Here is a 26,303-nt window from a genome sequence, read left to right as displayed (position 1 = left end):
TATTAGATAACTGTTATTGTAGCCAGGCTGTTAGGCATGTGGGGATGTGAGACTGTGAAGAGGAGGGTGGGCGTTGGTGTTGTGATGTTCTCATGCAACTCCCAGAGAGCTGCCTTGTGACCTTTAAATATGATTACCTACTCCACTGTAGCATCTGTTTTTATGTTTATGTTTTTCTAAGTCTTTGTATAAACTTTTGGGTACTTGTTTTTGCATTATTCTAGCTTATGGAGGGCTCCCTCCCCCCCAAAAAAAGTGTCCTTTAAAGATATCTTACCTTTGCTTGCTCTAAGAGGATGAATATATTTATCATGCTTGATGTTAAAATTTGGTTGCAGTCAGATGCTGGTGCTTCCCGCCTGCATTCCCAGCACTCAGGAAGTAGAGGCTGGCAGATCTCTTGATTTTGAGGCCTACCTGGTCTATAAATTCAGTTACAAGACAGACAGAGCTGTTACACTAAGAAACCCTGTCTTGAAGAACCAAAGTAAATAACAAATTTGTTTGCTATAGATTTACCACTCAACTCCAAAGTACACCTGGAATGGATTGTTAGCATGCAGAGGGAGGTAAGGGTTAAAAATGAAGAAATAACTTATCTCCTCACATACCCACATGATTCATCAGGGTTTTCCGGGAAGATGACAGTGTCTCCAGTGGAGTGCACACATGACCTTCTTTCATTACTCACAGGACTACATGTGTGAGGGCCTGTGTCTGACTGATATTTGTTCTGCTATCTTCATCTGTTTGTTTATTCTCTATTTTGCATGTTCTCGTGTGTGTGTGTGTGTGTGTGTGTGTGTGTGTGTGTGTGTGTGGTTGTAGACTGATAGGATTCTTCCTCAATTGCTCTCTCCTTTTTCACTGAGACAGGGTCTCTTAGTTGAACCCAGTGCCCATCGTTTCACCTAGTGTAGCTTAGTGTAGCTAGCCCTTCTATTCTCTCACTGCCTTCCCAGAACTGAAAACTGTGTGAAACTGCATACGGCTTACCATGTGTTATATGTTATTTAGAGGAGTTCTGTGAGATGCATTAGATGTCCATCATAATCCTGAGACATGAGTGTCATCTGCCTTGTTTGATAGATGAAGAGACAGAGGCATTGGAAGGTTCAGTAGCCTGAGAAGATTCACAGAAACTGAACAATGTACTCAGAAACCCACATACTAGCCTTTCTTTTCTTAATTAAAAAATATTTTTTTATTTTATGTGTATAGATATTTGCTTACACACTTCTTTGTGCGCCATGTGTGTGTGTTTTGCCAGAGGAGGTCAGAGAATGGAATCAGATCCCTTGGAATTGAAATCATATAGCTCTGAACTTTCTGATCCTCTTCAACAGCAGTCAGTGTTCTTCACCTTTTTAGCCATCTCACCAGCCTGTATCTCCCTTTTCTGCCTCTATAGCTGGCCTGTGTCAGGTGACACATAGATGAATATGATTCTCTTACAGCCTCCACCATGTGGATGATTCCAGGGCAGAATCAAAGCTGGGTTTCTGAGTTCATCCTGCTTGGCTTCTCCAGTGACCCCACAACCAACAGCATCCTCTTCATTGTCTTCCTTCTCATCTACCTGAGCTCCACCCTGGGCAATGGACTCATCATCCTGCTGATCTGCCTGGACTCACATCTGCACACTCCCATGTACTTCTTCCTCTGTATACTCGCCATGTTGGATATGGGTTCTGTCACCACCACCATGCCCCAGATGTTGGTGCATCTTCTTTCTCACTCTCAGACCATCTCCTTTGCTGGCTGCTGGCTCCAGATGTTTGTGTTCAGTGCTTTGTGTATGATTGAGGGCACCTTTTTTGTTGTCATGGCTTATGACAGATATGTGGCCATTTGCCACCCACTTCGTTATACTGTTATCCTCAACTGGGGAATATGTATATGGTTGGCAGCTGGTACTTGTATCTGTGGTTTCCTCTTTTCTTTGTTGCATACTTTCTTCACAATGAGTCTGCCATATTGTGGGCCCAACAAAGTCAACCACTATTTCTGTGAAGGTCCTTCAGTGCGTAGCCTGGCGTGCATGCATACCCACATCATTGAGATGGTGGACCAGATCTTGAATGTTTTTGTGGGTCTTACTCCAATTTCCCTCATTGTGGCTTCCTACATTCGCATCGCCATGGCAATTCTCAGGATCAAGTCCACCCAGGGACGATGCAAGGCTTTCTCTACCTGTGCCTCCCACCTGACTATGGTCTCCTTATTCTATGGTCCAGCCTCTTATATCTACTTGAAGCCCAAATCCAGCTACTCCCCTGAGCAACACAAGCAGATAGCACTCTTTTACAATGCCTTCACAGCCTTGCTTAACCCCGTGGTCTACAGTCTGAGAAACAAAGACATCAAGAGGGCGTTTCTCAAGGTGATAGGGCATAGTATGGCAGGTTGGATCTAGGAGAACCTATTCACTATTTAAGAAAAGATCATTATCGTTCACTATTTAAGAAAAGAACTTTTTTTATTGTGTGTAATTGACCAGTGCATTGGAACTAACATTGTACTTCGTAATTGGGATAAACCAAGGTGATTGCTTGATTGATATACAAAGATATAATTCCAAACACATCAGTAATCTTCCTGGATTATAGCAGAATAGATTCATCTGTTGCTCATGTTTATAGCTGTAGGTTGGGAGTGACCTTCTGTCCTCTCACATCAATCCTGAAGAAGGAACCTTATACCTAATATGTCATCCTAGAGCAGAAGAAAAGGAACAATGGACAAACTCACAATGACTGAGCTTCTCAAGAGTGACCTGCTCCTCAGTCCACAAATTTTTTGGCCAAAGCAATTAGCATGGTTCTGTGGAATATTGTTTTAATTGAATACAGATGTAGTACTTTTGTTTATTCTGTAGAATATCATTTTAACTGTGTAAAGGTGTGTCGCATTTCTTTGAGCTGCATCTCTTAAATGATGTTAGGAGGTATTACACTGGTTTGTCCTGCATTTGTTTAATTATGTAAAGATGTGGTACATTTGTTTTACCTTGCCTGCCTTAGGCACTTGATTGGTCAAATAAAATGTTGAATGACCAATAGCAAGGCAGAAATGGGAAAGGCAAGGCTTGCCAGCAGAAAGAATAAGTAGGAGGAGAGATTTAGTAATGAAAGTAAAGAAGAGGAAAGAGAACAAAGAAGAAGAGGAGCACACACATTCAAGACAAGAAGCCAATTGGCCACCAGCTAGCTGATACAAGAAACAGTGAATGTAAGATATACAGAAGGAAAGAAAACTAAAAAGGCCAGAGGAAATGGTAAAGAAAAACAGATTAATTTAAGTTAAAAGAGCTAGCCAGAAATGAACATAAACCACCGAGCAATCAGAACTAATATGAAGTTTCTGTGTGATGATTTGAGTGCTGGTTGCTTATCCTAAAAACAGCTTAATACAGTATTGTTCAGCCTGAGAACAGGAGGTAGAATGTATTTTGTGTGAGAGATGTAATACAAGGTCTTTTGCCATGGTCTTTTGTGTTGGCTCCTCTACTTTGAAATCAGCAAGTGATGTATATTATGTAACCTGCTATAGTTCTCAGAAAACAATAGCATACCTACAAACCACCACAAAACATGCTAACTGTGAATAGAATGATAGTATAGACAGTATTAGGCTGAGGCACTATATGTTAAGTAGCAAAGCAGGTGTTGTCAGGACCGAAGTAAGTTGATAGTTTATGGAACAGAACCAATGTTGATATAGACTGCTCATTCATTTCCCGGATGCCCAGACCCGAAAAATCACACAGAAACTTTATTAATTATAACACTGTTTGGTCAATAGCTTAGGCGTATTCTTAGCTAGCTCTTACATCTTAAATTAAACCACAAGGCAGTGGCCTACAAGTAAGGTTCCACTGTCTCCTTGTCTTTCAGAAGCTACATGGTATCTCTCTGACTCTGCCTACTCTCTCTCTCTCTCTATCTCTGTTTTGATTTCCCATGTGGCTTTACTCTGCTAAGCCATTTGCCCAAACAGCTTTATTCATCAATCAATAAAAGAAACACATACACAGAAAGACATCCCACATCATCTCCCTTTTCTGTCTAATTAAAAAGGAAGGTCTTAAATTTAACAAAGTAAAATTACATATAATAAAACAGGTATCTAGCAAGAATTATTCTTATAATATTTAGCATATTCTTATGTGGCAAAAATAAAGAAAACATTCTACCAGCTATTTTATCTTTGTGAGTCTAAAGTTTATATCTAATTTATCATCTGTCATAATTAAGTAAAATTATAATTAACACTATCTGTTCTTCAACTCCGTCACAGACTCCAGGAAGAGATATTACCTAAGTAAGTAGGAAGTGCTTTGTAAGCTACTTCCAAAGCTCTAGAACTGACAGAGACTCTTGCTGCCAGGACAGTCATCCAGTGTTTCTCTGCAAAGTTGGGGCAGCAATCTTCAGCTTACAGGACATAGTATCTGGCAAACATTTCCATGAAGCAGGAAATTTGGAAGACTGTTTTACCTATATTGACAGTTTGTCAGTATAGTTTGTCTGTATCCTTCAGAATATCTGGCAGTGTAGTGTGAAGACCATGGATCAGAACCAGTGTAATTTTACAGGAATTATTTTTAATTCACTGTCCCATACATCCAGTTACTCCTGTCAATACTGGGTTCCGTTATTGTAGCCAGGCTGGTAGGGTGTGGTGATATGAGACTGAGAAGAGGAGGTGGGCATTGGCGCTGTGCTGATCTTTTGTAGTTTCCAGATATAACGGTGCTGAGAACCTGGACAGCTTCCTGTGAAATGTCCTTTAAATGTGGTTCACTGTTCTATGGAAGCCTCTGCTGTTAAACTTGTGCTTTTCTAATTCCTCGTATAAGTAATTTGAGTACTTTTTGCTTATTCTAAATTACTATTATTTTTCCCTTGAAGGAAAGTGGTCTTTTAAGGAAATCTTACATTTGCTTCCCCCAAAATGACACATAGATGTATTTATCACATTTGAATATAAAGAAAATAATGGATGTTTTAGAGTTACCTGGAATTGATTGTTAGTGTACATAGGGAGGTAGGAGTGAAAAAGGAATAAATGACTTTCCTGCTCCCATACCCCATGATCATCAACATTCCCTGGGAAGACTACAGTGTCTCCAGTGCATTACATATTAACTTCTGTCATTACTCATAGGACTACAAGTGTGAGGGCTTATGTCTGACTGACATTGGCTCTGTCTTCTTCATCTACTTGCTTATGTCTGCAGTACGTGTTTATGTGTGTGCACAGATGAGTGTGTTCATGTGCATGCATGTGTACATGTGTGTGTGCAAGTGTGTGTGTGGTCAGAGACTGACATGGCGTTCTTCCTCAATTATTCTCACTTTACTCCTTGGGGCAGAGCCTTTCAGTTGAACCCAGTGCCCATCATTTCATCTAGTGTAGCTAGCCATCTTCTTCTGGGGACGCCCTGTCTCTGCCTTCCAGAGAAGGAACAAGAGTGTGAGACAAGGTATTATGTTCAGACACCAGGAGTTATGTGAAATGCTTCAAATATTCCTCATTCACCTGAGACATTTTGTCATCAAGCCTCATTTGAAAGGTGAAGAGACTGAGACATTGGGAGGTTCAGTAACTTAAAAAGAATGAACAGAAACTGAAGGGTATGCTCAGAACACACATCCCAGCCATTCTTTTCCTAATAAAAAAGTATTGTTTTTTATTTTATGTGTATGTGGTTTTGGCAACACACATGCCTATGACCATGTGTGTGCCTGGCCTATAGAGGTGAAAGGAGAGAGTCACATTGCATGGAATTGGAGGAACAGATAATAATTAAGAGTGGTCTAATTCCTTGGAATAACAATCAGTGCTCTTATTCTTTGAGCCATTTCACCAGCATGTATCTTCCCTATCAGACTTTCATACCTGTGTAGCTAGCATGTGTCAGGAAACTCATAAAATATGTGATTCTCTTATAGCATCCACCATGTAGATGATTCCAGAACAAAGCCAAAGCTGGCTTTCTTGGCTTCTCCAGTGACCCCATGACCAACATCTTCCTTTTCATTGTGTTCCTTCAAATATATCTGAGCTCAATCATGGGCAATGGCCTCATCATCATGCCGATATACATGAACACATATCTGCACACTCCCATGTACTTCTTCCTCTGTATACTCGCCATGTTGGATATGGGCTGTGTCATCACTACCATGCCCCAGATGTTGGTGCATCTTCTTGCTAAATCTCAGACCATCTCCTTTGCTTGCTGCTGGATGCAGATGTATGTGTTTGGTGCTCTTTCTGCACTGACAGCATATTCCTTGTCATCATGGCTTATGACAGACATGTAGCCATTTGCTATCCACTAAACTATCCTATTATACTCAACTTGAAACTCTCTATATAGTTGGCAGCTGGGACTTCAGTCTGTGTTTTCCTCTCTGCTTTGTTACACACTTTCTTCACCATGAATCTTCCATATTGTGGATCCAACAAAGTCAACCATTACTTCTGTGTGGGCCCCTCAGTGCTTAGCCTGGCTTGCATGGATACCCACCTCATTGAGATGGTGGACCAGGTCTTGAGTGCTCTCATGTGTCTTATTCCAATTTCCATTATTGTAACCTCCTACATTCATGTTGCCATGACAGTTCTCAAGATCAAGTCCAACCAAGCCACTGCAAGGCTTTCTCTACCTGTGTCTCCCATCTGACTGTGATCTCATTCCGCTGTTGTCTATCCACTTACATCTACATGAGGCCCAACTCCAGCTACTCTCCTGGGTCAGACAAGCAGATCTGACTCTTTTATAATACCTTCACTGCCTTGCTTAATCCTGCGATCTACAGTCTGAGGAACAAAGACATCAAGAGGGCATTTCTCAAGAACTGGCACAGGGTGTACTAGTGAATCAGGATCGCTGAGAAGTTGGAGTGGATTATTACTTTTTGGTAAAAGAACAACATCTTGATTTTATGTAACTGTTCTGTGCGTATGACCAACATAGTACTTGATAACTGGGACAAACCATTGTGAACCAAGGTGGCTCTCTTGATTGACAGGTTACACTAAGATACAATTCCAAACACCTCAGAAATCTTCCTGGATTATAGCTGCAAAGATCCATTTCTTGCTCGCTCTCTCTCTCTCTCTCTCTCTCTCTCTCTCTCTCTCTCTCTCTCTCTTAGCTAGAAGTTGGGAATGACCTTCTGTCCTCTTACACCCATCCTGAAGGAGAAACCTTATATCCAACATGGCATCCTAGATCCAAGGTAAAGGAAAAGTGGACAAACTGACAATGACTCAGCTTCTCAAGAGCAACTGCTTCTCTTTCCACACATTCTCTTGGCCAAAGACAGTAGTATGGTCCAGCCTGATTTCACAAGGTATCTTGTTTTCACAATTTGAGTCTAAGGATATGTTGCTCTAGAAAAGAGGCTTTCCTTTTGTTTCCATAGAAGATGAGAACCTGTGGAATACTTTCAGACAAATATGGTTTGATAGACCACATCCCCCTAAAAGGTCACTGTGAGCACTCTCAAAAAATTACTTTGCCAAACTACTGACTGAGATGAACCTAGCACACAGGATACACCATAAAAGACCTGATTAACAGCACCCTCAACCAGCAGCAAGCAGTATAGATGAAATTATGCCCATATTCCCAAATATTGTTTATAAATGTTCTTTTACATTTAAAGAGGAATATGCTATAAATATGAATAAGTTGCATTGGCTTGTACCTTGGTTTATTGATACAAATTTAAGGTCAATTTTGTTATACGTATCTGTATTTTTTATTTTGATTAAGGTATTGTGATTGTGTAGTTTATTTAAAAATGTAATGTATAATTAAGAAATATAGGTTAATAGATAGTCATCTATAATAATAGTCAAGCTTATAGTCATGTTAGTTAGATTTTCTAGATATATAGAGATATATTTCATTTAGATAGGTATTCTTCAAATCTTTCAGAGACATTCAGAATATGGCATTTAAATGTTTTAATAACTTAGTACTTTTTATGACAATGAACACATCTGCTCCTGGCAACACCAAGTTACTTCAAGAGGAAGATGGTTCCTTATGGAGTTGGTTAGCCATTTGAGCAAGAAACTGCCCTTGCCTGGACTAATGAGCTGGACATGTGGAACCCACAGAGCAATGATAGCTAAACTTGCCTAAAGGTGAGACGATCCTTCGGGGTTCCTGCTTCATGAAAGAGTCGGAGAGACATTCTGCAGGATACAGAAGAAATTGACTGGCAAACTGCCAATATAGGTGGAACTGTCTTTGAAATTTCTTGCTTCATGGAAAAGTCTCCTGGACACTAGAGGCCTGTAGGCTGAGGATGAATGCCCCAATGGTACAGAAGAACTTTGGGTGACTGTCCAGGCAGTGAGATGTCTCTATCAATTCTAGAGTTTTGCAAGTTGCTTACAATGCACTTCTGATTTACATAGGTAATATTATATCCTTCTGGAGTCTTTGATGGAGTTGAAGAATTTATAGTTGTAGTTTTCCTTATTTATGATAAAAGATAAAGTAGATATAAATATTGTAACTGTAATTCTTGCTTGATAACTGTTTTGTTATATGCAATTTTACTATGTTAAAGTTAAAGCCTTCCTTTTTGTTTAAACAGAAAAGGGGAAATGGTGTAGGGGGTCCTTCTGTCTTTGTGTTGCTTTTATTGGTTAATAAAGAAGCTGCTTTGGGCCTGTTGACAGGGTAGAACTTAGGTAGGTAGGGAAGATATAACTGAATGCTGAGAGAAAGAAAAGCAGAATGGGGGAGAGACGCCATGGATTCACCGGAGACAGATGCTGGGAATTTTACCCAGTAAGCCACTGCCACGTGGTGATACACAGATTAATAGAAATGGGTTAAATTAAGATGTAAGAATTAGCCAATAAGAAGTTAGAGCTAATGGGCCAAGCGGTGACTTAATTTATACAGTTTCTGTGTGTTATTTCAGGGCTAAGCTAGCTGGGTGATTGGGATCAACAAGTGGCCTCTCTTGCAACATTGTGTAATCTATCATTTTGTCTCATCATTTCTATGACATGTGACACCTTTTTTCCTTTAGAAAGAGATCTCAGGATTTAATTGCGTTCTTTAGCCTTTTTTTCCCCTGACTATGACCAATTTGTAACCAGCCCACTTTAAATGTTGACAAACATCCACAGCCAAACTTTTGGTTAAAATGGGTGTTGTTTTCTCTAGACTGATTCCTGTTGTCTAGGGGAGGTGATAGCATCTCAGGGGAACATCAAGAAAATTGAGGATTAGGATGATGGTTAAATCTTGCGTGTAGTAGTATGTAAGCATTGACCAGGATTTTTGGGAGGTCTTCCATGGTCAAACCTGAATCATATCAACCTGGAATGAATCCACAGCCTCTCATTTCCTGGGGAAATAAAAGCATAACATCTCTCTACATGTAATACATTTTTTAATTACATTGTGAATTTAAGACATTTTTAAAAGACATAAGTTGGCAAAAAAAAGTCCAGTGCCCAATGGTTTTAGCCCAGAATTCTACCATAACTTCAAAGAAGAGATACTACCTATACTTCTCAAATTGTTCCACAAAATAGAAACATGAGGAACATTGGCAAACTCTTTCTATGAGGCTACAGTTACCGATATAGAAACTACAGGAAGATTCAAACAAGAAAGAGAATTATAGACCAATCTCCCTCATGAATATTGATGCAAAAATAGTCAATAAAGTACTGACAAATTGAATCCAAGAATACATCGAAAAAAGTCATCCACCATTATCAAATCACTTTCATTTCAGGATTGCAGGGATGGTTCAACATATGGAAATCTATCAATGTAATCCACTGTATGAATGAACTGAAAGAAAAAAAGCTATATGATGGTCTCATTAGATGCTGAAAAAGCATTTGACAAAACCAACACCCCTTTATGGTAAAGGACTCAGATAGATAAGGAATACAACAACATATCTAAACATAATAAAAGCAATATACAGCAAGCCGACAGCCAACATCAAATTAAATGGAGAAAAATTCAAATAGATCCCACTAAATCAGAAACAAGACAAGGCTGTCCACCTTTCCCATATGTATTCAACAGAGTTTTTGTAGTTCTAGCTAGAGCAATAAGACAATAAAAGGAGATCAAGAAGATACAAATGGGAAAGGGAGAAGGCAAACATTTGCTATTCACAGATGATATGATAGTATACATAAGCAACCCCGATAATCAGATGAGGGAACTCCTATAGCTGATAAACATCTTCCCTAATGCAGCAGGATACAGTATAAACTCAAAAAAATCAGTAACCCTCCTATATACAAATGATAAAGAAGCTGAGTAAGAAACCAGAGAAACATCACCATTTATAATAGCCAGAAATAGCACAAAATATCTTGGGGTAATACTAACCAAAGAAGTGAAAGACCTGTTCAACAAGAACTTTAAATATTTGATGAAAGAAATTGAAGAACCAGAAAACAGAAAGATCTCCCATGTTCTTGGATAGGTGGGATCAACATAATAAAAACGGCACTCATACCAAAGCAATTTACAAATTCAATGCAATTCCCATCAAAATCACAATACAATTCTTCACAGACCTCAGAAGAACAATAATAAACATCATATGGAAAAACAAAAACCCAGTATAGCCAAAAGAATCCTATATAATAAAGGAACTTCCAGAGGTATTACATTCCTGACATAAAGCTCTATTATAGAGCTACATTAATGAAAACAGGTTAGTATTAGCATAAAAACAGACAGGTTGAACAATGGAATCAAATCAAAGACCTGGATATTAATCCACATACTTATGGACACCTGATATTTTACAAAGAAGCCAAAATTATACAATGGGGGAAAAAGGATCTTCAACAAACGGTTCTGGCTTAACTGGAAGTCAACATGAAGAAGAATGAAAATAGATCAATATCTATCCCCATGCACAAAACTCAAGTTCCAATGGATCAAAGACCTCAAAATAAAACCAGCCAAACTGAACCTGATAGTAGAAAATGTGGGAAGTAGCCTTCAATGCATGGGCACAGGAGACCACCTCCTAAATATAACACCAATAGCACAGACAATTCTGAATTCCTTAGGAAACCAAGACATAGACATAAGGCAGGAATGGAGATACAAAGTCAGGGAACATTGACCAGTACTCTGTAGGGGCTGACATCATCACAATTATTTTCTAATCAGTAAAGAAGGGAAGAAGTGACTATTGGAATTCAACAGAAGATGCAACTGATGTAGAATGACAATAAGTTCAAGGGAACATGCCCAGAGCTTGATATATTTGGACCCAAATTCTTATTTGCATTTAAGAGATATGAGCCCCTTAGAGAGTTTTCTCATTTAATTGTCGTAGGGATGTCACTTGTGAATTCCATGTTACAATGTCATGGTTGACTCTGTTTCTGTGTATCAGCATTTATATATACACACATAAACATAGAGAACATGCACACCTAGTCCCTGGAGAGGACAAAAGAGGGCACTAGATCCGCTATAACTGGAGGTACAGATGGTTGTGGATTTCCATATTATGCCAGGAAACAAATGGGTCTTCTGAAATATCAACAAATCCAATGTTGCTCATAACCATGCTCTAATCACCATTGTTGTTGACTCTTCATTAGCACCACAGTTGTTGGGTAACTTTGCAAATCTTTCTGTGTCCCACCAGTCAGCACCCAAATCATGACTTTTGAAGACTAATGATTAGTTATGAAAGCATGACCAAAGCTTAGGCTTGCTTCTAACCAGCTCTCATAAGTTAACCCATATCTTTCCATCTGTGTGCTGCCAATTATCCCATCACTGCAACCTCTCTTCTTGTATATCTTGCTTCTTCTCCATCACTCAACATCTCTGCCCTTTTTCTTCCAAGTGTCTTCTCTGCCCCCCAAACCCTTTCTACATACTGGTTGGTCAGCTTTTTATTAAAACAATCCAAGTAACACATCTTCACGGTGTAAAAATGGTTATTTCAAACAAGTCACTTGCTCAGATACTACACAGCAGAGAAGGGAGGACTTGGATTGCACCAAGGTAGTTGAGGAAGGAAAAGGACTATGACTCTAATGTGGTCTCATGGAGTGCCAGAGCTCAGGGTTCCAGTAGTGGAAAAGGAATCAGAATGAGAACTTAAGTCCTTGGCATGCATTAGGTCACCAGGTTTTAATTCTTCTTCTTTAAGCTGCTCTTATCTCCCAGTTACTCTAGAAAAGGGAACAGGTCACCACTCCTCCTCCAGTGGGTTGTTTCTTACTGCTCTGCTTCCAAGGGTCTCCCTGTAGTGCTCTTGTTGACAACACCCAGGGATAATCTTTGCCTCCCTATTGGGAACAGAAATGGCCTTTTCCTAATCTCCTGGGAAATTTAAGAGAGGAGGCAGGGTCATAAAACCTCAGCATCTGGTCCCACTGTGAAGAGGTGAATATGTCTGAGTTTACCCTTATTAAGCAGGATATTTATGGGTAAAATTTTCAGGAGTCAGGGCTGGCCTGCTTTCAGAGGAAGTGAGAGATTCAGCACCTCAAACTCTACAGCACCTAGGAATGTTTCTGGAGACTGAGCTTCCTAGTATCCCAAATCTCTGAAGTAATTGGTTTTATGGGACTTCCTCATAAGAGCCACTCAGTGAGACATTGCTTGGATTTACAAATGGTAAGATGGTCACTAGTGTTTGGCCTGTGGGTGGGGTTCAGGCAGCTGTGGGTCTAGAGATAATAATTAGTCAAACCATCCATCTCCAGATCCTCTGTGCATACACATCCCAAACTCCCCAGGTGTCTCCCATCATTGCCTGCTCTTTTTTCTTCTTTTCTCACTCTTATGTCTTTACTTCCCTTTTTCTTACCCTGTTTATTAATTTAATGAATATTTATAGAGATTTTGTCTGTTTCAAATTGTGTTTAGAAATAAAAACTAGGGAGTCCTGAGCTCAAAATCTCAAGTGAAGCAGAAAGCCATATCCATTACAGAGTAGTGGTGGTCAGTGTCATTGAAGGAGCCTTCCCATGCACAGAGTTAACAGTTTGAAGTACTTTGTGACCACAGAAATCGTGATTTCATTTTTGTTTTTTGTTTGGGATGGGATGTGAGTCTGTTGTAACCTAGCTTGCCATCAAACTCAAATATAGTTGAGTATTTCCTTGGACTCCTCATCCTCAACCTTCCAGATGCTGGCTTCCTAGGTTGGGGTTGCCATGTGTAGCTTTTTCTGGCTTGCAGTTCAGTTCTGATGTCTTTGTTTGGGATGTTGGACTCACAAAATAGGGCCAGCAGTCCTGGTGTGTCACTGTAACCAAAGTCAGCAAAGAATGGACTGGGAAACCATAACAGGCTGTGGATCACTAAATGGTGTCTCATGCCACAGAAATCACACCTCAAATCCTCTTTTCCTGGATCCTTCTGCATTTAGTGTATCCCAGGGCCTCCCACATTCAGACAGGAGAGGAAATCTTATCAGGAGAACTGGTCTTTTGTCAGTCATCCAGCTCAGTCCTGGAATTGCTCTGGCCTGTGCTGAGTCTCAATAATATCAACTATATAGACAATTTGAAGACTTTGCCTTCTTCACCTCCACCTACAGAGCCTGTGTACCTGAAATGGAGAAGGTTATGGAGAGTCAGACTCTGACATCACAGAACCCAAACACCCACTTTCCCCATGCCCTGTAATCTTAAACTAACTGTCCTCTCCAGGCCTTAGGTGTTCACCTAGAATATACAGGTAAGAATACTTCCTTCAGTGAATTGTGATATTGATCAAAAGTTACAGGAACTATGGTTGGAATATGCAAACTACTCAATAAAAGTTAGTTTACTTTTTATTTAAAAAGTTAGGAAATAACCCATACAGCAATGTTCTATCAGAAATAATTTTTTTCTTAGTTGTGTGGGGACTCAGTTAACAGGAAAAGAAAGATTTGACCATGTTGTTTGATCTAAAAATTAATATCAGACTCCTCAAATTGTAACCAGCCAATGAATAAGAAATACAGGATGTATCCTACTTGGGTTAGGACAGGAGGTAATAGCATAACGGGGAAGGGTTCTGGGCTGAGCTGAGTCCTGCTGTGGTCCCAGTGTGGGCAACACAGTGCAGGTGGTGGTTCCCCTTCATGATCAAGATAGGAAGCTAAGCGATTTCTTAACATACGAAAGGGGCAAAGGCATGTGGGATACCAGGAGTGCTTTCATGGATAGTTGTGAATGAGGGACAGGAGATGGAGGAGACAGCTGTTGTCTGAGATTTAGTGTCCACAGAGCAAGCAGGTTCAGAATGACCTGTACACCGGCCTCAAAGGACAGGACATAGGAGATCTTAATTGGTCCGTATAGGACCAAAGTGAAATTATTGAAAAAATTCTGAAACAGTCCAATGGAGAACATGTTGATGCAGACAAAGGCCAGCACTGAGAAAGGGAAGTGAACAAGCTCCTGCACATATGAACGAAGCAGTTTACAGTGATACCTGCTATGAAAGAGAAAACCATTTCTCCAATAGAATGTCTCTCTCTCTCTCTCTCTCTCTCTCTCTCTCTCTCTCTATATATATATATATATATATATATATATATATATATATATATATATCAGTTACCCTCCAGACCAGGCCACATGCCAGGAGTAGTGGGCCAACAAGATACTGATTCCACATTTGAGTGTTTTTTTTTGTTTTAGTATTTTTTGTTTTGATTTTCTCTTTTAGTAATTTTTTTTAATTTTTATTGTTTGTTTTTCTTGAAAGAGAGAGTAGGAGAAAAGAGAATTTGAACTTTGGTGGAGAGAATCTGGGAGAAGTTGGAGGAAGAGAAGAATCTGATTAAAGTATATTATATGAAAAAAATTATTTAAATTAAAATAAATAAGACTGTATTAAAGGGGGAAATTTAGAGGCATAGGTACATGGAGACACTGATGCACAAATGCCAGGAGAGATGATGGGTTCCTGACCTGGGTGGAAAGGAAAGACAGCTGTGAGGGTTATGAGCAGTAGACTGGTCAGGAGAGGGGATGGGGACAGGGAAAGAGAAGACTGAGGATGTCTAGGAGTCTCTTACATATTTCTCCCATCAGAGCAATTCCTGCTTTAACCATTGTCTTGCTGATTAACATATGAATGGTGACCTAGATCAGACTATTTTGAACAGTGTTAGGAAATTTCCTTTATATATCTTTCCTTGCGCATATGTTTAAATGTACCTATGTGTTTATATTTGTTTCAGAAATATAGTTGATATTTGTACTGCTGGGCAAAGCATTAAATGTGTAGAGTGTTAATAAACACAGCCAGGCACACACTAAAAGGATCATTTTAATTTACTCTTCAATTGGATCCAATTATTCTTGATAACTGTGATTGTAGCCAGCTGGTAGGCATGTGGGGATGTGAGGCTGTGAAGAGCAGAGTGGGTATTGGTGCTGTGGTGTTCTCGTGCAACTCCCAGAGAGCTGCCTTGTGACTTTAAATATGATTACCTACTCCATTGTAGCATCTGTTTTCATGTTTTTGTTTTTTCTTAGTCTTTGTATAAATTTTGAGTACTTGTTTTTTTTTTTTTTTGTTATTCTTGTTTATGGAAGGTTTTCTCCCCCAAGGAATGTGTCCTTTAAAGAAATCTGATTCTTGCTTACCCCAAGAGGATAAATATATTTATCATGCTTGATGTTAAAAATTTGGTTGCAGCCAGACCATTGGCTGCATGCCTGTATTCCCAAAACTCAGGACGCAGAGGTGGAGAGATCTTTTGAGTTTGAGGCTAATCTTTTCTATAAAGTTAGAGTATCATGACAGCCAGAGATGTTATACTAGGAAACTCTGTCTTGAAGAACCAAAGTAAAAAAAAAAACAATTTTGGTTTTTATAGATTCACCACTCAAACCCACAGTACACCTGGAATGGATTCTTTGCATGCAGAGCAAGGTAAGAGTAAAAAGGAAGAAATAACCTATCTTTGCACATATCCACATGATCCATCAGCATTCCCTGGGAAGACTACAGTGTCTCCAGTGCACTGCACACATGACCTTCTGTCATTACTCATAGGGCAACATGTGTTAGGGTCTGTGTCTGACTGATGTTTTAGATGTCCTCTTAATCTATTTATTCCTGTTTTCCATGTATCGTGTGTGTGTGTGTGTGTGATCATAGACTGACAGGATCCTTCCTCAATTGCTCTCACATTATTCATTGAGGGAGCATCTTTGGTTGAACCCACTGTTCATCACTTCATCTAGTGTAGCTAGCTGCCTAATTCTGGGGATCTCCTGGCTCTGCCTTCCCAGAGGTGGAATGAGAGTGTGAAACTGCATATGACATACCATATGTCACATTGGTTTCTAGGAGGTTGTGGGATGTTTTAGATGTTCATCTTAATCATGAGAAATGAGTGTCATCGGCCTTATTTGATAGATGAAGAGACGGAGGCATTGGGAGGTTCAGTAACTTAGGAAGATTCACAAATACTGAACAGTGTGCTCAGAATCCACACCCCAGCCTTCCTTTCCTTAATGAAAAAGTATTTTTAATTTTATGTATATAGGTATTTTCTGAATACATGTTCATGTACCATGTTTGGTCTTGCCTGTGGAGGTCAGAAGATGGAATCAGATCCCCTGGATCTGGAGTCACACAGCTCTGAGTTGTCTGGTCCCCTTCTAAAGCAGTTAGTGCTCTGAACTTTTGAGACTTCTCTTCACCCTGTATCTCCCATTTCTGCCTCTATAACTGTACATGTCAGGTGACACATAAATGAATGTGATTCTCTTACAGTTTCTACCATGTGGGTGATTCCAGGACAGAACCAAACTAGAGTTTCTGAATTCATCTTGCTTGGCTTCTCCAGCGACCCCACCATCAACAGCACACTCTTCATTATGTTCCTTCTCATCTACCTGAGCTCAGTCATGGGCAATGGGCTCATCATCCTGCTGATCTGCCTGGACTCACATCTGCACACTCCCATGTACTTCTTCCTCTGTATACTCGCCATGTTGGATATGGGCTATGTCACCACCACCATGCCCCAGATGTTGGTGCATCTTCTGGTTCACTCTAAAACCATCTCCTTTGCTGGATGCTGGATGCAGATGTATGTGTTTAGTGCCCTGGCTGCTACTGAGTGCACCTTGTTTGTTGTCATGGCTTATGACAGATATGTGGCCATTTGCCACCCTCTGCATTATACTGTCATCCTCAACTGGGGACTGTGCATATGGTTGGCAGCTGTGTCTTACGCCTGTGGTTTCCTGTCTGCTTTGTTACATACATTCTTCACCATGAGTCTGCCATATTGTGGACCCAACAAAGTCAACCATTATTTCTGTGAAGGTCCTTCAGTACGTAACTTGGCTTGCATGGATACCCACTTCACTGAGATGGTGGACCAGATCTTAAATGTTCTTCTTGGTCTTGCTCCAATTTCCCTCATTGTGGCTTCCTATGTTCATATTGCCCAGGCAATTCTCAAGATCAAGTCCACCAAGGGACGATGCAAGGCGTTCTCTACCTGTGCCTCCCACCTGACTGTGGTCTCATTATTCTTTGGTCCATCCTCTTACAACTACTTGAGGCCCCACTCCAGCTACTCCTCTGAGCAAGACAAGCAGATCGCACTCTTTTACAATGTCTTCACAGCCTTGCTCAACCCCATGGTCTACAGTCTGAGAAACAAAGACATCAAGAGGGCATTTCTCAAGGTGCTAGGACATCATAAGGTGGACTGCTGAACCTGGAGTAGATCATTCTCTATTTAAGAAAAAGACTGTTTCCTTATTACATGTAACTGACCAGTGCATTTGAACCAACGTTGTACTAAGTAACTGGGACAAACCACTGTGAGACCAAGGTGGCTACCTTGATTGATAATCTACACTAAGGTATAATTCCAAATACATCAGTAATCTTACTGGATTATAGCAAAATAGATTCATCTTTTCCTCATATTTGTGGTTGTAGGTTGGGCATGACCTTCTATCCTTTCACATCCTTACTGAAAGAAGAACATTATATCCAACATTTTGTACTAGAGCAGAAGGAAAGAAACAATGGACAAACTCACAATGACTCAGCTTCTCAAGAGTGACCTGCTTCTCTGTCCACACATATTTTGGCCAAAGCATGGTGTTGTGGAGTAATGTTATAACTAGGTGCTGATATGTGACTTTGGTTTATGCTATAGAATATTATTTTAACTGTGCAAAAGTGTGTTACATTTGTTTGTGCTGCATGTCTTAAATGATGTAAGGAGGTGTTATACTTGCTTGTATTTCATTTGTTTAATTATGTAAAGATGTGTTACATTTGTTTTGCCTTGTTTACCTAAGGCACCTGATTGGTCTAATAAAAAGTTGATTGGTCAATTTAGGGCATGGTGGCACACACCTTTAATTCCTGCACTTGGAAGGCAGAGGCAGGCAGATCTCTGTATGTTGAAGGCCAGCCAGGTCTACAAGAGAGCTAGTTCCAAGACAGGCACCAAAGCTACACAAACCCTGTCTCAAAAAACAAAACAAGTCTCTTGCCCACCCTAAAGTGGCTCCCTTAACTAAGAATTGTGGTTCCGAGCTCCCCTATCCAACCTTCCTTTATCCCAATCCTCCTGTTTCCCCAAGTCCCCCCCTCCTTCCCTTCTACCTTTTCTCTCCCCATCTCCCCTTACCCCCATCCCACCCCACCCCCAAAATCCCAATTTTCTCCCCGGCAATTTTGTCTACTTCCCTTAGCCAAGAGGATAACTATATGTTTTTCCTTGGGTTCACCTTCTTACTTAGCTTCTTTAGGTTCACCTATTGTAGACCCCGTGACCCCTATTTATGGCTAGAAACCAATTATGAGTGAGTACATCCCATGTTCATCTTTTTGGGTCTGGGATACCTCACTCAGGATAGTGTTTTCTATTTCCATCCATTTGCATGCAAAATTCGAGAAGTCATTGTTTTTTACCGCAGCGTAGTACTCTAGTGTGTATATATTCCACACTTTCTTCATCCATTCTTCTAGAGGGGCTCCCAGGTGCCCAAGCTGAGGTACGCAGTTAGTTCCTTGGGCAGCTGAGGATAGGGAACCTGAAATGACCCTATCCTAGAGCAATACTGACGAATATCTTGCATATCATCATAGAACCTTCATCTGGTGATGGATGGAGATAGAGACAGAGACCCACACTGGAGCAATGGACTGAGATCCCAAGGTTCCAATGAGGAGCAGAAGGAAGGAGAACATGAGCAAAGAAGTCAGGACCACGAGGGGTGCACCCACCCACTGAGACAGTGGAACTGATCTACTGGGAGCTCACCAAGGCCAGATGGACTGTTACCGAAATAGCATGGGATAAAACTGGACTCTCTGAACATGGCGAACAATGAGGGCTGATGAGACGCCAAGGACAATGGCACGGGGTTTTGATCCTACTTAATGTGCTGGCTTGGTGGGAGCCTAGCCAGTTTGGATGTTCGCCTTCCTTGATATGGGCGGAGGGGGGAGGACCTAGGACTTACCACTGGGCAGGGAACCCTGACTGCTCTTTGGACTGGAGAGGGAGGGGGAGAGGAGTGGGGGGAGGGGGAGAAGGGTGGGAGGAGGAGGAGAAGAGTGGGAGGAGGGGGAGGGAAATGGGAGGCTCGGAGGAGGTGAAAATTTTTTTTATTCTCCTTTTATCAATAAAAAAAAACCAAAATAGTTGAATGATCATTGAGAAGGCAGAAGAGGGAAAGGCAATGTTTGCAGGCAGAAAAAATGAGTAGGAGGAGAAATTTAGAAATGAAAGACAAGAGAAAGGAGAACAGGGAGGAAGAGGGGTACACGTGCAAGACAGAAGCCAAGCTGTCACCAGCTACCTGATACAAGAAGCAGTGAAAATAAAGTATACAGAAAGAAAGAAAACTGAAAAGGCCTGAGGAAATGGTAGAAAGGGAGAAACAGGCTAGTTTTAAGTTAAAAGAGGTAGCCAGAAATGAGCATAAACTAATACGATCTCATACAATCAGAACTAATACGAAGTCTCTGTGTGATAATTTGGGAGCTGGTTGCTGACCCAAAGAAAAAGGCTGGTACAGTATTGTCCAACCTAAGAACAGGAGGTGGGAAGTTTTTTCATCTGAGAGAAGTAATACAAGGTCTTTTTCCATGGTCTGTTATGTTAACTCCTCTTCTTTGAAGGCAGCAAGTGACATACATTATATAAGCTGCTATAGTTTCCAGAAAATAACATACAAAAGCATACCTACAAACCACCAAAAAACATGCTAACTGTAGATAGCATGTTAGTAGAGACAGCAGAGGCTGGGGCACTATATCCTAAGTAGCACAGCAGGTGTTGTCAGGACAGAAATAAGCTGATAGTTTGTGGAACAAAACCAATGTTGATGGAGACTTCTCATTCATTTCCTGGCTTCCCAGACCTGAATAATCACACAGAAACTATATTAGCTACAAAACTCTTGCTCAATAGCTTAGGTGTATTTCTAGCTAGCTCATGCATCTTAAATTAACCCATTTCACCACAAGGCAAGGTAATGACAAGCAGTCAAAGAACAACAGATTCCTTCTTCCAAGTCCTTTTATATGCTTCCAAGATGGTGTAACCCAATTTAGTGTGTGCCTTCCAGCCTCTGGATCTGGGTTAAAGGTGTGCATCTTTAAGCCTTGGGATCTGGATTGTTTGTGTCTTTTTACCTCCGAATTAAGGAAAACATTTGTCTCAGTTGTAACCTCCATTTTAGGATTTTAGTTAATTTCTTGTCTAGTTAAGTTGGGAACCAACTATAAAAGTCACAAGTGTGTCTTGCTTAATATTGTTCATCTTCCATAATAGAAGGTATAGATTCCATTCCTACACAGCTACTGTTTACTCTTCTGATAATATTTTTTTAATTTTTTTAAATTTATTTATTTATTAAAGATTTCTGTCTCTTCCCCGCCATCGCCTCCCATTTCCCTCCCCCTCCCCCAACCAAGTCCCTCTCCCTCGTCAGCCCAAAGAGCAATCAGGGTTCCCTGCCCTGTGTGAAATCCAAGGACCACCCACCTCCATCCAGGTCTAGTAAGGTGAGCATCCAAACTGCCTAGGCTCCCACAAAGGTTGCTGTTGGGAATGCAATCCTGCACAACCATTCTGGAAATCAGTATGTTGGTTTCTCAGAATATTGGGAATCAATCTACCTCGAGACACAATGATATCACTTTGGGACATAAACTCAAAGGATATTTAATCATACCACAAGGACACTTGCTCAACAATATTCATAGCTGCATTATTCATAATAGGCAACTCCTGGAAACAACCTAGATGCCCATAAACTGAAGAATGGATAAGGAAAATGTGGTTCATTTACTCAATGAGTATTGCAGAGTAAAAAGCAATGACATCATGAAATCTGCAGGCAAATGGATGGATCTAGAAAAAAAATCCTGAGTGAAGAAACACAACTCAGAAAGACAAACACAGTATGTACTCACTCATAAGTAGATAGACGATATAAAGGAAAGCAAAGGATAACAAGACTACAATCCACAGCTCCAGAGAACTGGGAATTAGGGGTGGAAGGGGTAGGGCAAAAAAGGAGAAGAGAGGAAGGAAAGAGAGTAGTAAAATTATTTAGCTCAAGTAATACACTTTTTTTTTAAAGAAAGATTCATGCTGGGTATCTCTAGCTATTCAGGAACTCACTATATAGACCAAGTGGCTTCAAACTAAAAGAGATGCTTTAGGTTCTATCCTAGGATTGCTGGGATTGAAGACATACTCCACACAACCTGGCCAAGCAATTTTATCCCTTGTCATTTTGATAAGTAGATCTCAGATCTAAGAAATTGTTTCTTGATCCAGTATCATGAAAATTTATTCCTGTACTTTGTTTTTAAAGTTTTTTAGGTTTGGATTCATTCAGAACTACTTTTGTATATAAAATATGCAAAAAACCCAATTATATTCTTTGTCATGTGGATATCCATGTGTCTCCTTCACATTTTTAGAAAACATTATTCTTTCCCCATTGAACACTCTTTATGTACCTGACCAAAAGATTAGTCAATACATTTCAGTGCTTCTGTCTGGAGTGACAATCCTAGTCTATTGAATTCCATGTCAGTCTCAGGCTGGTGTCACCTTTTTTTGTTTGTTATCACTTTGTGGATGGTTTCAAAAGCAGGAAACATGAGTTCTTGTTCTTTGTCATTAAAGATTGTTAGGTGTTGTCTTGAAGAGACACTGTGACCACGACAACACTTTTAGAGGAAGACATGTAGCTGGGTGGCTGTTTATGGGATCAGAGGTTTACTCCATCATTTACCATCATGGCAGGGGTATGGTGACACTCCTGTCACTGGAGCAGTATCTGAAAGCTACATCCTGATCCATAGCCAGAGACACAGTAATCCTGGCATGGGCTTTTGAAACCTCAAAGTTTACCTCCAGTGATGTACTTTCTCCAAAAGGCCACACCTCCTAATCCTTCTAATCCTTCCAAGGAGCTCCACTGTTTGGTAACTAAGTGTTGAAATATATGAGCCTGTGGGGCCACTGTTAGTCAGACAACCACAGGCCTCTTCAGGAACTTTGGCACTTTCCAAGAAACTTTAGGATCCATTTGGCAATTGAAAAGTCTGACTGCTAAGATTATAAGAAAGACACATTGAATCTCTGTATCTATTTTGGGTGTACTGACCCCTTAATGATATAGCCTTATATTACTTGAACCAAAGCCTTCAAATAACCTTGTGAAATCAATCCCCTCCTATAACATGCACATACACACATTACAGCTATTATATATTTAGATACATATTGAAAATATATATTTTGATAGAGAAAAATGATTTTGCTTTGTTAACCATCCTTTTTTATTTGATGCTATCCATAATTTACTAAGCATCCATGTAGTGGTCCATTAATGAAGTATTGTTATCTGGAAGCCAAATTAAGGAGTCCCTGCTTGTGAGAGCTGTGGATCTGCTGCCTTTTCTTCATGAAGTTCACCCTCCTCTCCTTAGGTCTGTGGGTCCCTCTGATACAGAATGGAACCTCTTGAGTTTTGCCTTTACTTCATGCTGACCTTTGGGTTGATCTCATGACCATTGTGAAACTGGCTCAGCTCTGAGCAGCAGAAGCATTTTTGGTTAGAGTAGAGGTACAGCCATTAGTTTGAACTCACACAATTAAGTATGTCATAGACATGGCAGATTCAGCCTCACCCAAGTGACAAGTGGCCAGATCCTGGAGATAATTCTATCATTCACTAAATGAGTGACATTTATCAAATAACTCATGTCTTCTGGGTCACTTTTCGCTATCTGTTCAATGAGCAGGTAGGACCATACTTGGGAATCTCTTTATGCTGTAGTGATTTAAAACACCAGGAACAGCCACGATGCCATATTATGTCTGCTTACCTTTCTGAGTCCTCACCCAGAAAGACAGAAGAACCAACAACAACATTGCTTCATGTTATTTTATTTTTCCTCTGATGTTTTTCTTATACCAGATCCCAAATATGCTTTCTCTGAGACTTTGGATTTTTCACATTTCCAAGTTCTGACTCACATGTGAGTGTTTCTCTGCCATGTTGTTGAAATCCATGTTTATTACAAGTGGTGTGTATGTCTTTCTCCCTTTTGAGCCCCTCCCTGTGATTCCATAATAAAATCTCAGTGACTAAAAACAACAGGGCATGGTGCTGTGTGATTCCATATGTGACACTCAGTGACTTCTGTCTGCTTCTCTCTGAATCTGTTTCCTTATTATCCTGGTGAAGAATCTCTGCCTGGACTCAATTGCCTCTCAGAGCTGATGAGGATCAACAACAGGAGTGAGGAGATTTGGGATCTGAGCTGTGGATCAAGGCTTAGCAACAGCACTGCAGGGGCTAAGGTGCTTCTGATTAGTTCTGATTGCCAATTACTAAGGTGTAAATGCACCCTGATGGCCAATGTCATGGCTGCAACACATGCCTCTGATCAGCAGTTGAGATCAAATGTCATTACACAGCATTTAACCAGCAAATGCACCACACTATACAACTGTTAGAACACAGAGCACAGGAAAATGGAGTTGCTCATCAAGATGTACAGAGTTCAGAGATTTTGTTGCCTTCACTCTTTAATGCTATGATGTGAACTCTAGACTTGAGCATTCTGTTTACTCAGGCACTGTACAGCTGAGCACATTCCTAGGCACTCTGGGTTTTTTTTTCTGCAGTACAACTTACTTGTCATTTCATAATTAACCTTACTATTGACTGTGTTTAAGGAGCAGCTCACAGGAATTCTAACCTCTTATCAATCACTCTAGGAAGACTTTGTCATCCAGTCTTCTCCTTCTGAATCCTTAGGAAACCAAGACATAGAGAGAAGGCAGGAATGGAGATACAAGGTCAGGGAACATGGATCAGTAGTCATTGTAGGGGCTGATGACATCATCACAATTATTTTCTAATCAGTCAAGAAGGGAAAAGGTGACTATTGGAATTCAACAGAAGATGCAACTGAGATAGAATGACAGCAAGTTCTAGGGAACATGCTCAGAGCTTGATACATTTGGACTCAAATTCTTATTTGTATCCAAGAGATATGAAGCCCTCTGAGTTTTCTCATTCCGTTGTCGCGGAGATGTCACTCGTGAATTCCACGTTATAATGTCATGGTTAACTCTGTTTGTTTGCTTCTGTTTATCAGCATTTTGCATATATGAATGTATGTATATACATACAGCACATGTATATCTGGTCCCTGGGGAAGTCAGAAGAGGGCACCAAGTCCTCTAAAACTGGAGATACAGATGGTTGTGTACTTCCATATCATATGCTGGGAACCAAACTGGGTGTTCTGAAATATCAACAAATCCAGTTTGCTCATAACCATGCTCCAATCACCATTGTTGTTTGACCCTTCATTCGTACCAGAGAGTTTGAGTAACTTTGCAAGTCATTCTGTGTCCCACCAGTCAGCACTCAAATCATGACACAAAGACAAATGATTAGTTATGAAAGCTTGTCTGATAGTTTAGGCTTGCTTCTAACTAGCTCTTATAACTTAACCCATATCTTTCCATCTGTGTGCTGCCAATTATCCCATCACTGCGACCTCTCTTATTGCGTATCTTGCTCGTTCTCTGTCTCTCAACATCTCTGCCCTTTTTCTTCCCAATGTCCTCTCTGTCCCCAAAATCCTTCATAGATACTGGCTGGTCAGCTTGTTTTTTATAAAGCAATCCAAGTGACACATCTTCACAGTGTAAAAAATGGTTATTCCACAACAGAGCAAGTTGCTCAGATATTACACAGCAGGGAACGGAGGACTTTGATTACACCAAGGTGGCTGAGGAAGGAAGAGGACTGTGACTCAAACATGGTCTCATTGAGGGTCAGTGCTCACAGTTTGGGCAATAGAGAGAGCACGAGCAAGGAACTCAGGACCGCAAGGGGTGCACCCACACACTGAGACAATGGGGATGTTCTACTGGGAACTCACCAAAGCCAGCTGGCCTGGGTCTGGAAAAGCCTGGGATAAAACCGGACTCTCTGAACATAGCAGACAATGAGGACTACTGAGAACTCAAGAACAATGGCAATGGATTTCTGATCCTACTGCACGCACTGGCATTGTGGGAGCCTAGGCAGTTTGGATGCTCAACTTGCTAGACCTGGATGGAGGTGGGGGTTCCTTGGACTTCCCACAGGACAGGGAACCCTGATTGCTTTTCGGGCTGAGGAGGGGGGGGGACTTAATTGGGGGAGGGGGAAGAAAATGGGAGGCGGTGGCGGGGAAGAGACAGAAATCTTAAATAAATAAAATAAAAAAAAAGAAGAATCAGAAAGATAATTTAAGTCCTTGAACTGTCTATCAGGTGACCATGTTCCAGCACTTCTCTGAGGTGCTGTGATTCCCCAGTGATTTTTAGAAAAGAGAACAGGTCACCACTCCACCTCCAGTGGGTTGTTTCCTCCTGCTCTGCTCCCAAGGGTATCACTTTAGTGCTCTTGCTGATAGCATCCAGGAATCATCTTTACAACACTACTGGGAACAGAAATGGCCCTTTTCCTGTTCTCATGTGGTTAAGAGAGGAGGCAGTGTCATAAAACTTCAGCATCTGTTCCCACTGTAAAGAGGTGAAGATGTCTGAGCTTACCTTTATCAAGAAAGATTTTTATGAGTAAAATTTTTAAGAGTCAAGGCTGGCTTACTTGCAGAGGAAGTGAAAGATTCAGTCCATTAAACTCTACAGCATCTTGGAATTTTTCTGGAGATACTTCCTAGTATCCCAACTCTCTGAATTATTTGGCTTTATTGGACTTCC

At 40.6% G+C, this 26,303-nt stretch overlaps 2 protein-coding genes and 1 pseudogene across 2 annotated transcripts; all 3 read left to right on the top strand.

Moving 5' to 3' along the window:
• Nucleotides 1–1,422: 1,422 nt before the first annotated feature.
• Nucleotides 1,423–2,416, top strand: LOC142833316 (olfactory receptor 2A12-like). The gene has a single exon (XM_075944610.1). It carries the CDS (start codon nucleotides 1,466–1,468, stop codon nucleotides 2,414–2,416), a length of 951 nt encoding a protein of 316 aa, XP_075800725.1. The 5' UTR covers nucleotides 1,423–1,465.
• Nucleotides 2,417–5,971: 3,555 nt separating this feature from the next.
• On the top strand, nucleotides 5,972–6,888 carry LOC142833315 (olfactory receptor 2A12-like; annotated as a pseudogene).
• A 9,863-nt stretch (nucleotides 6,889–16,751) lies between these two features.
• LOC142833314 (olfactory receptor 2A12-like) lies at nucleotides 16,752–17,739 on the top strand. Its single transcript, XM_075944609.1, has one exon. The coding sequence runs from the start codon at nucleotides 16,792–16,794 to the stop codon at nucleotides 17,737–17,739; it is 948 nt and encodes a 315-aa protein (XP_075800724.1). The 5' UTR covers nucleotides 16,752–16,791.
• Nucleotides 17,740–26,303: the final 8,564 nt, after the last annotated feature.

Source organism: Microtus pennsylvanicus, chromosome 13 (genome assembly GCF_037038515.1).
Source record: "Microtus pennsylvanicus isolate mMicPen1 chromosome 13, mMicPen1.hap1, whole genome shotgun sequence".
NCBI lineage: Eukaryota > Metazoa > Chordata > Mammalia > Rodentia > Cricetidae > Microtus > Microtus pennsylvanicus.
Note: the sequence above shows the minus strand (reverse complement) of the source record. Positions and strands in the feature narration are given on the sequence as shown.

Excerpts from the sequence above, each read along its gene's own strand:
- LOC142833314 (XM_075944609.1), top strand. The coding sequence starts at position 16,792 with ATGTGGGTGATTCCAGGACAGAACCAAACTAGAGTTTCTGAATTCATC.
- LOC142833316 (XM_075944610.1), top strand. The coding sequence starts at position 1,466 with ATGTGGATGATTCCAGGGCAGAATCAAAGCTGGGTTTCTGAGTTCATC.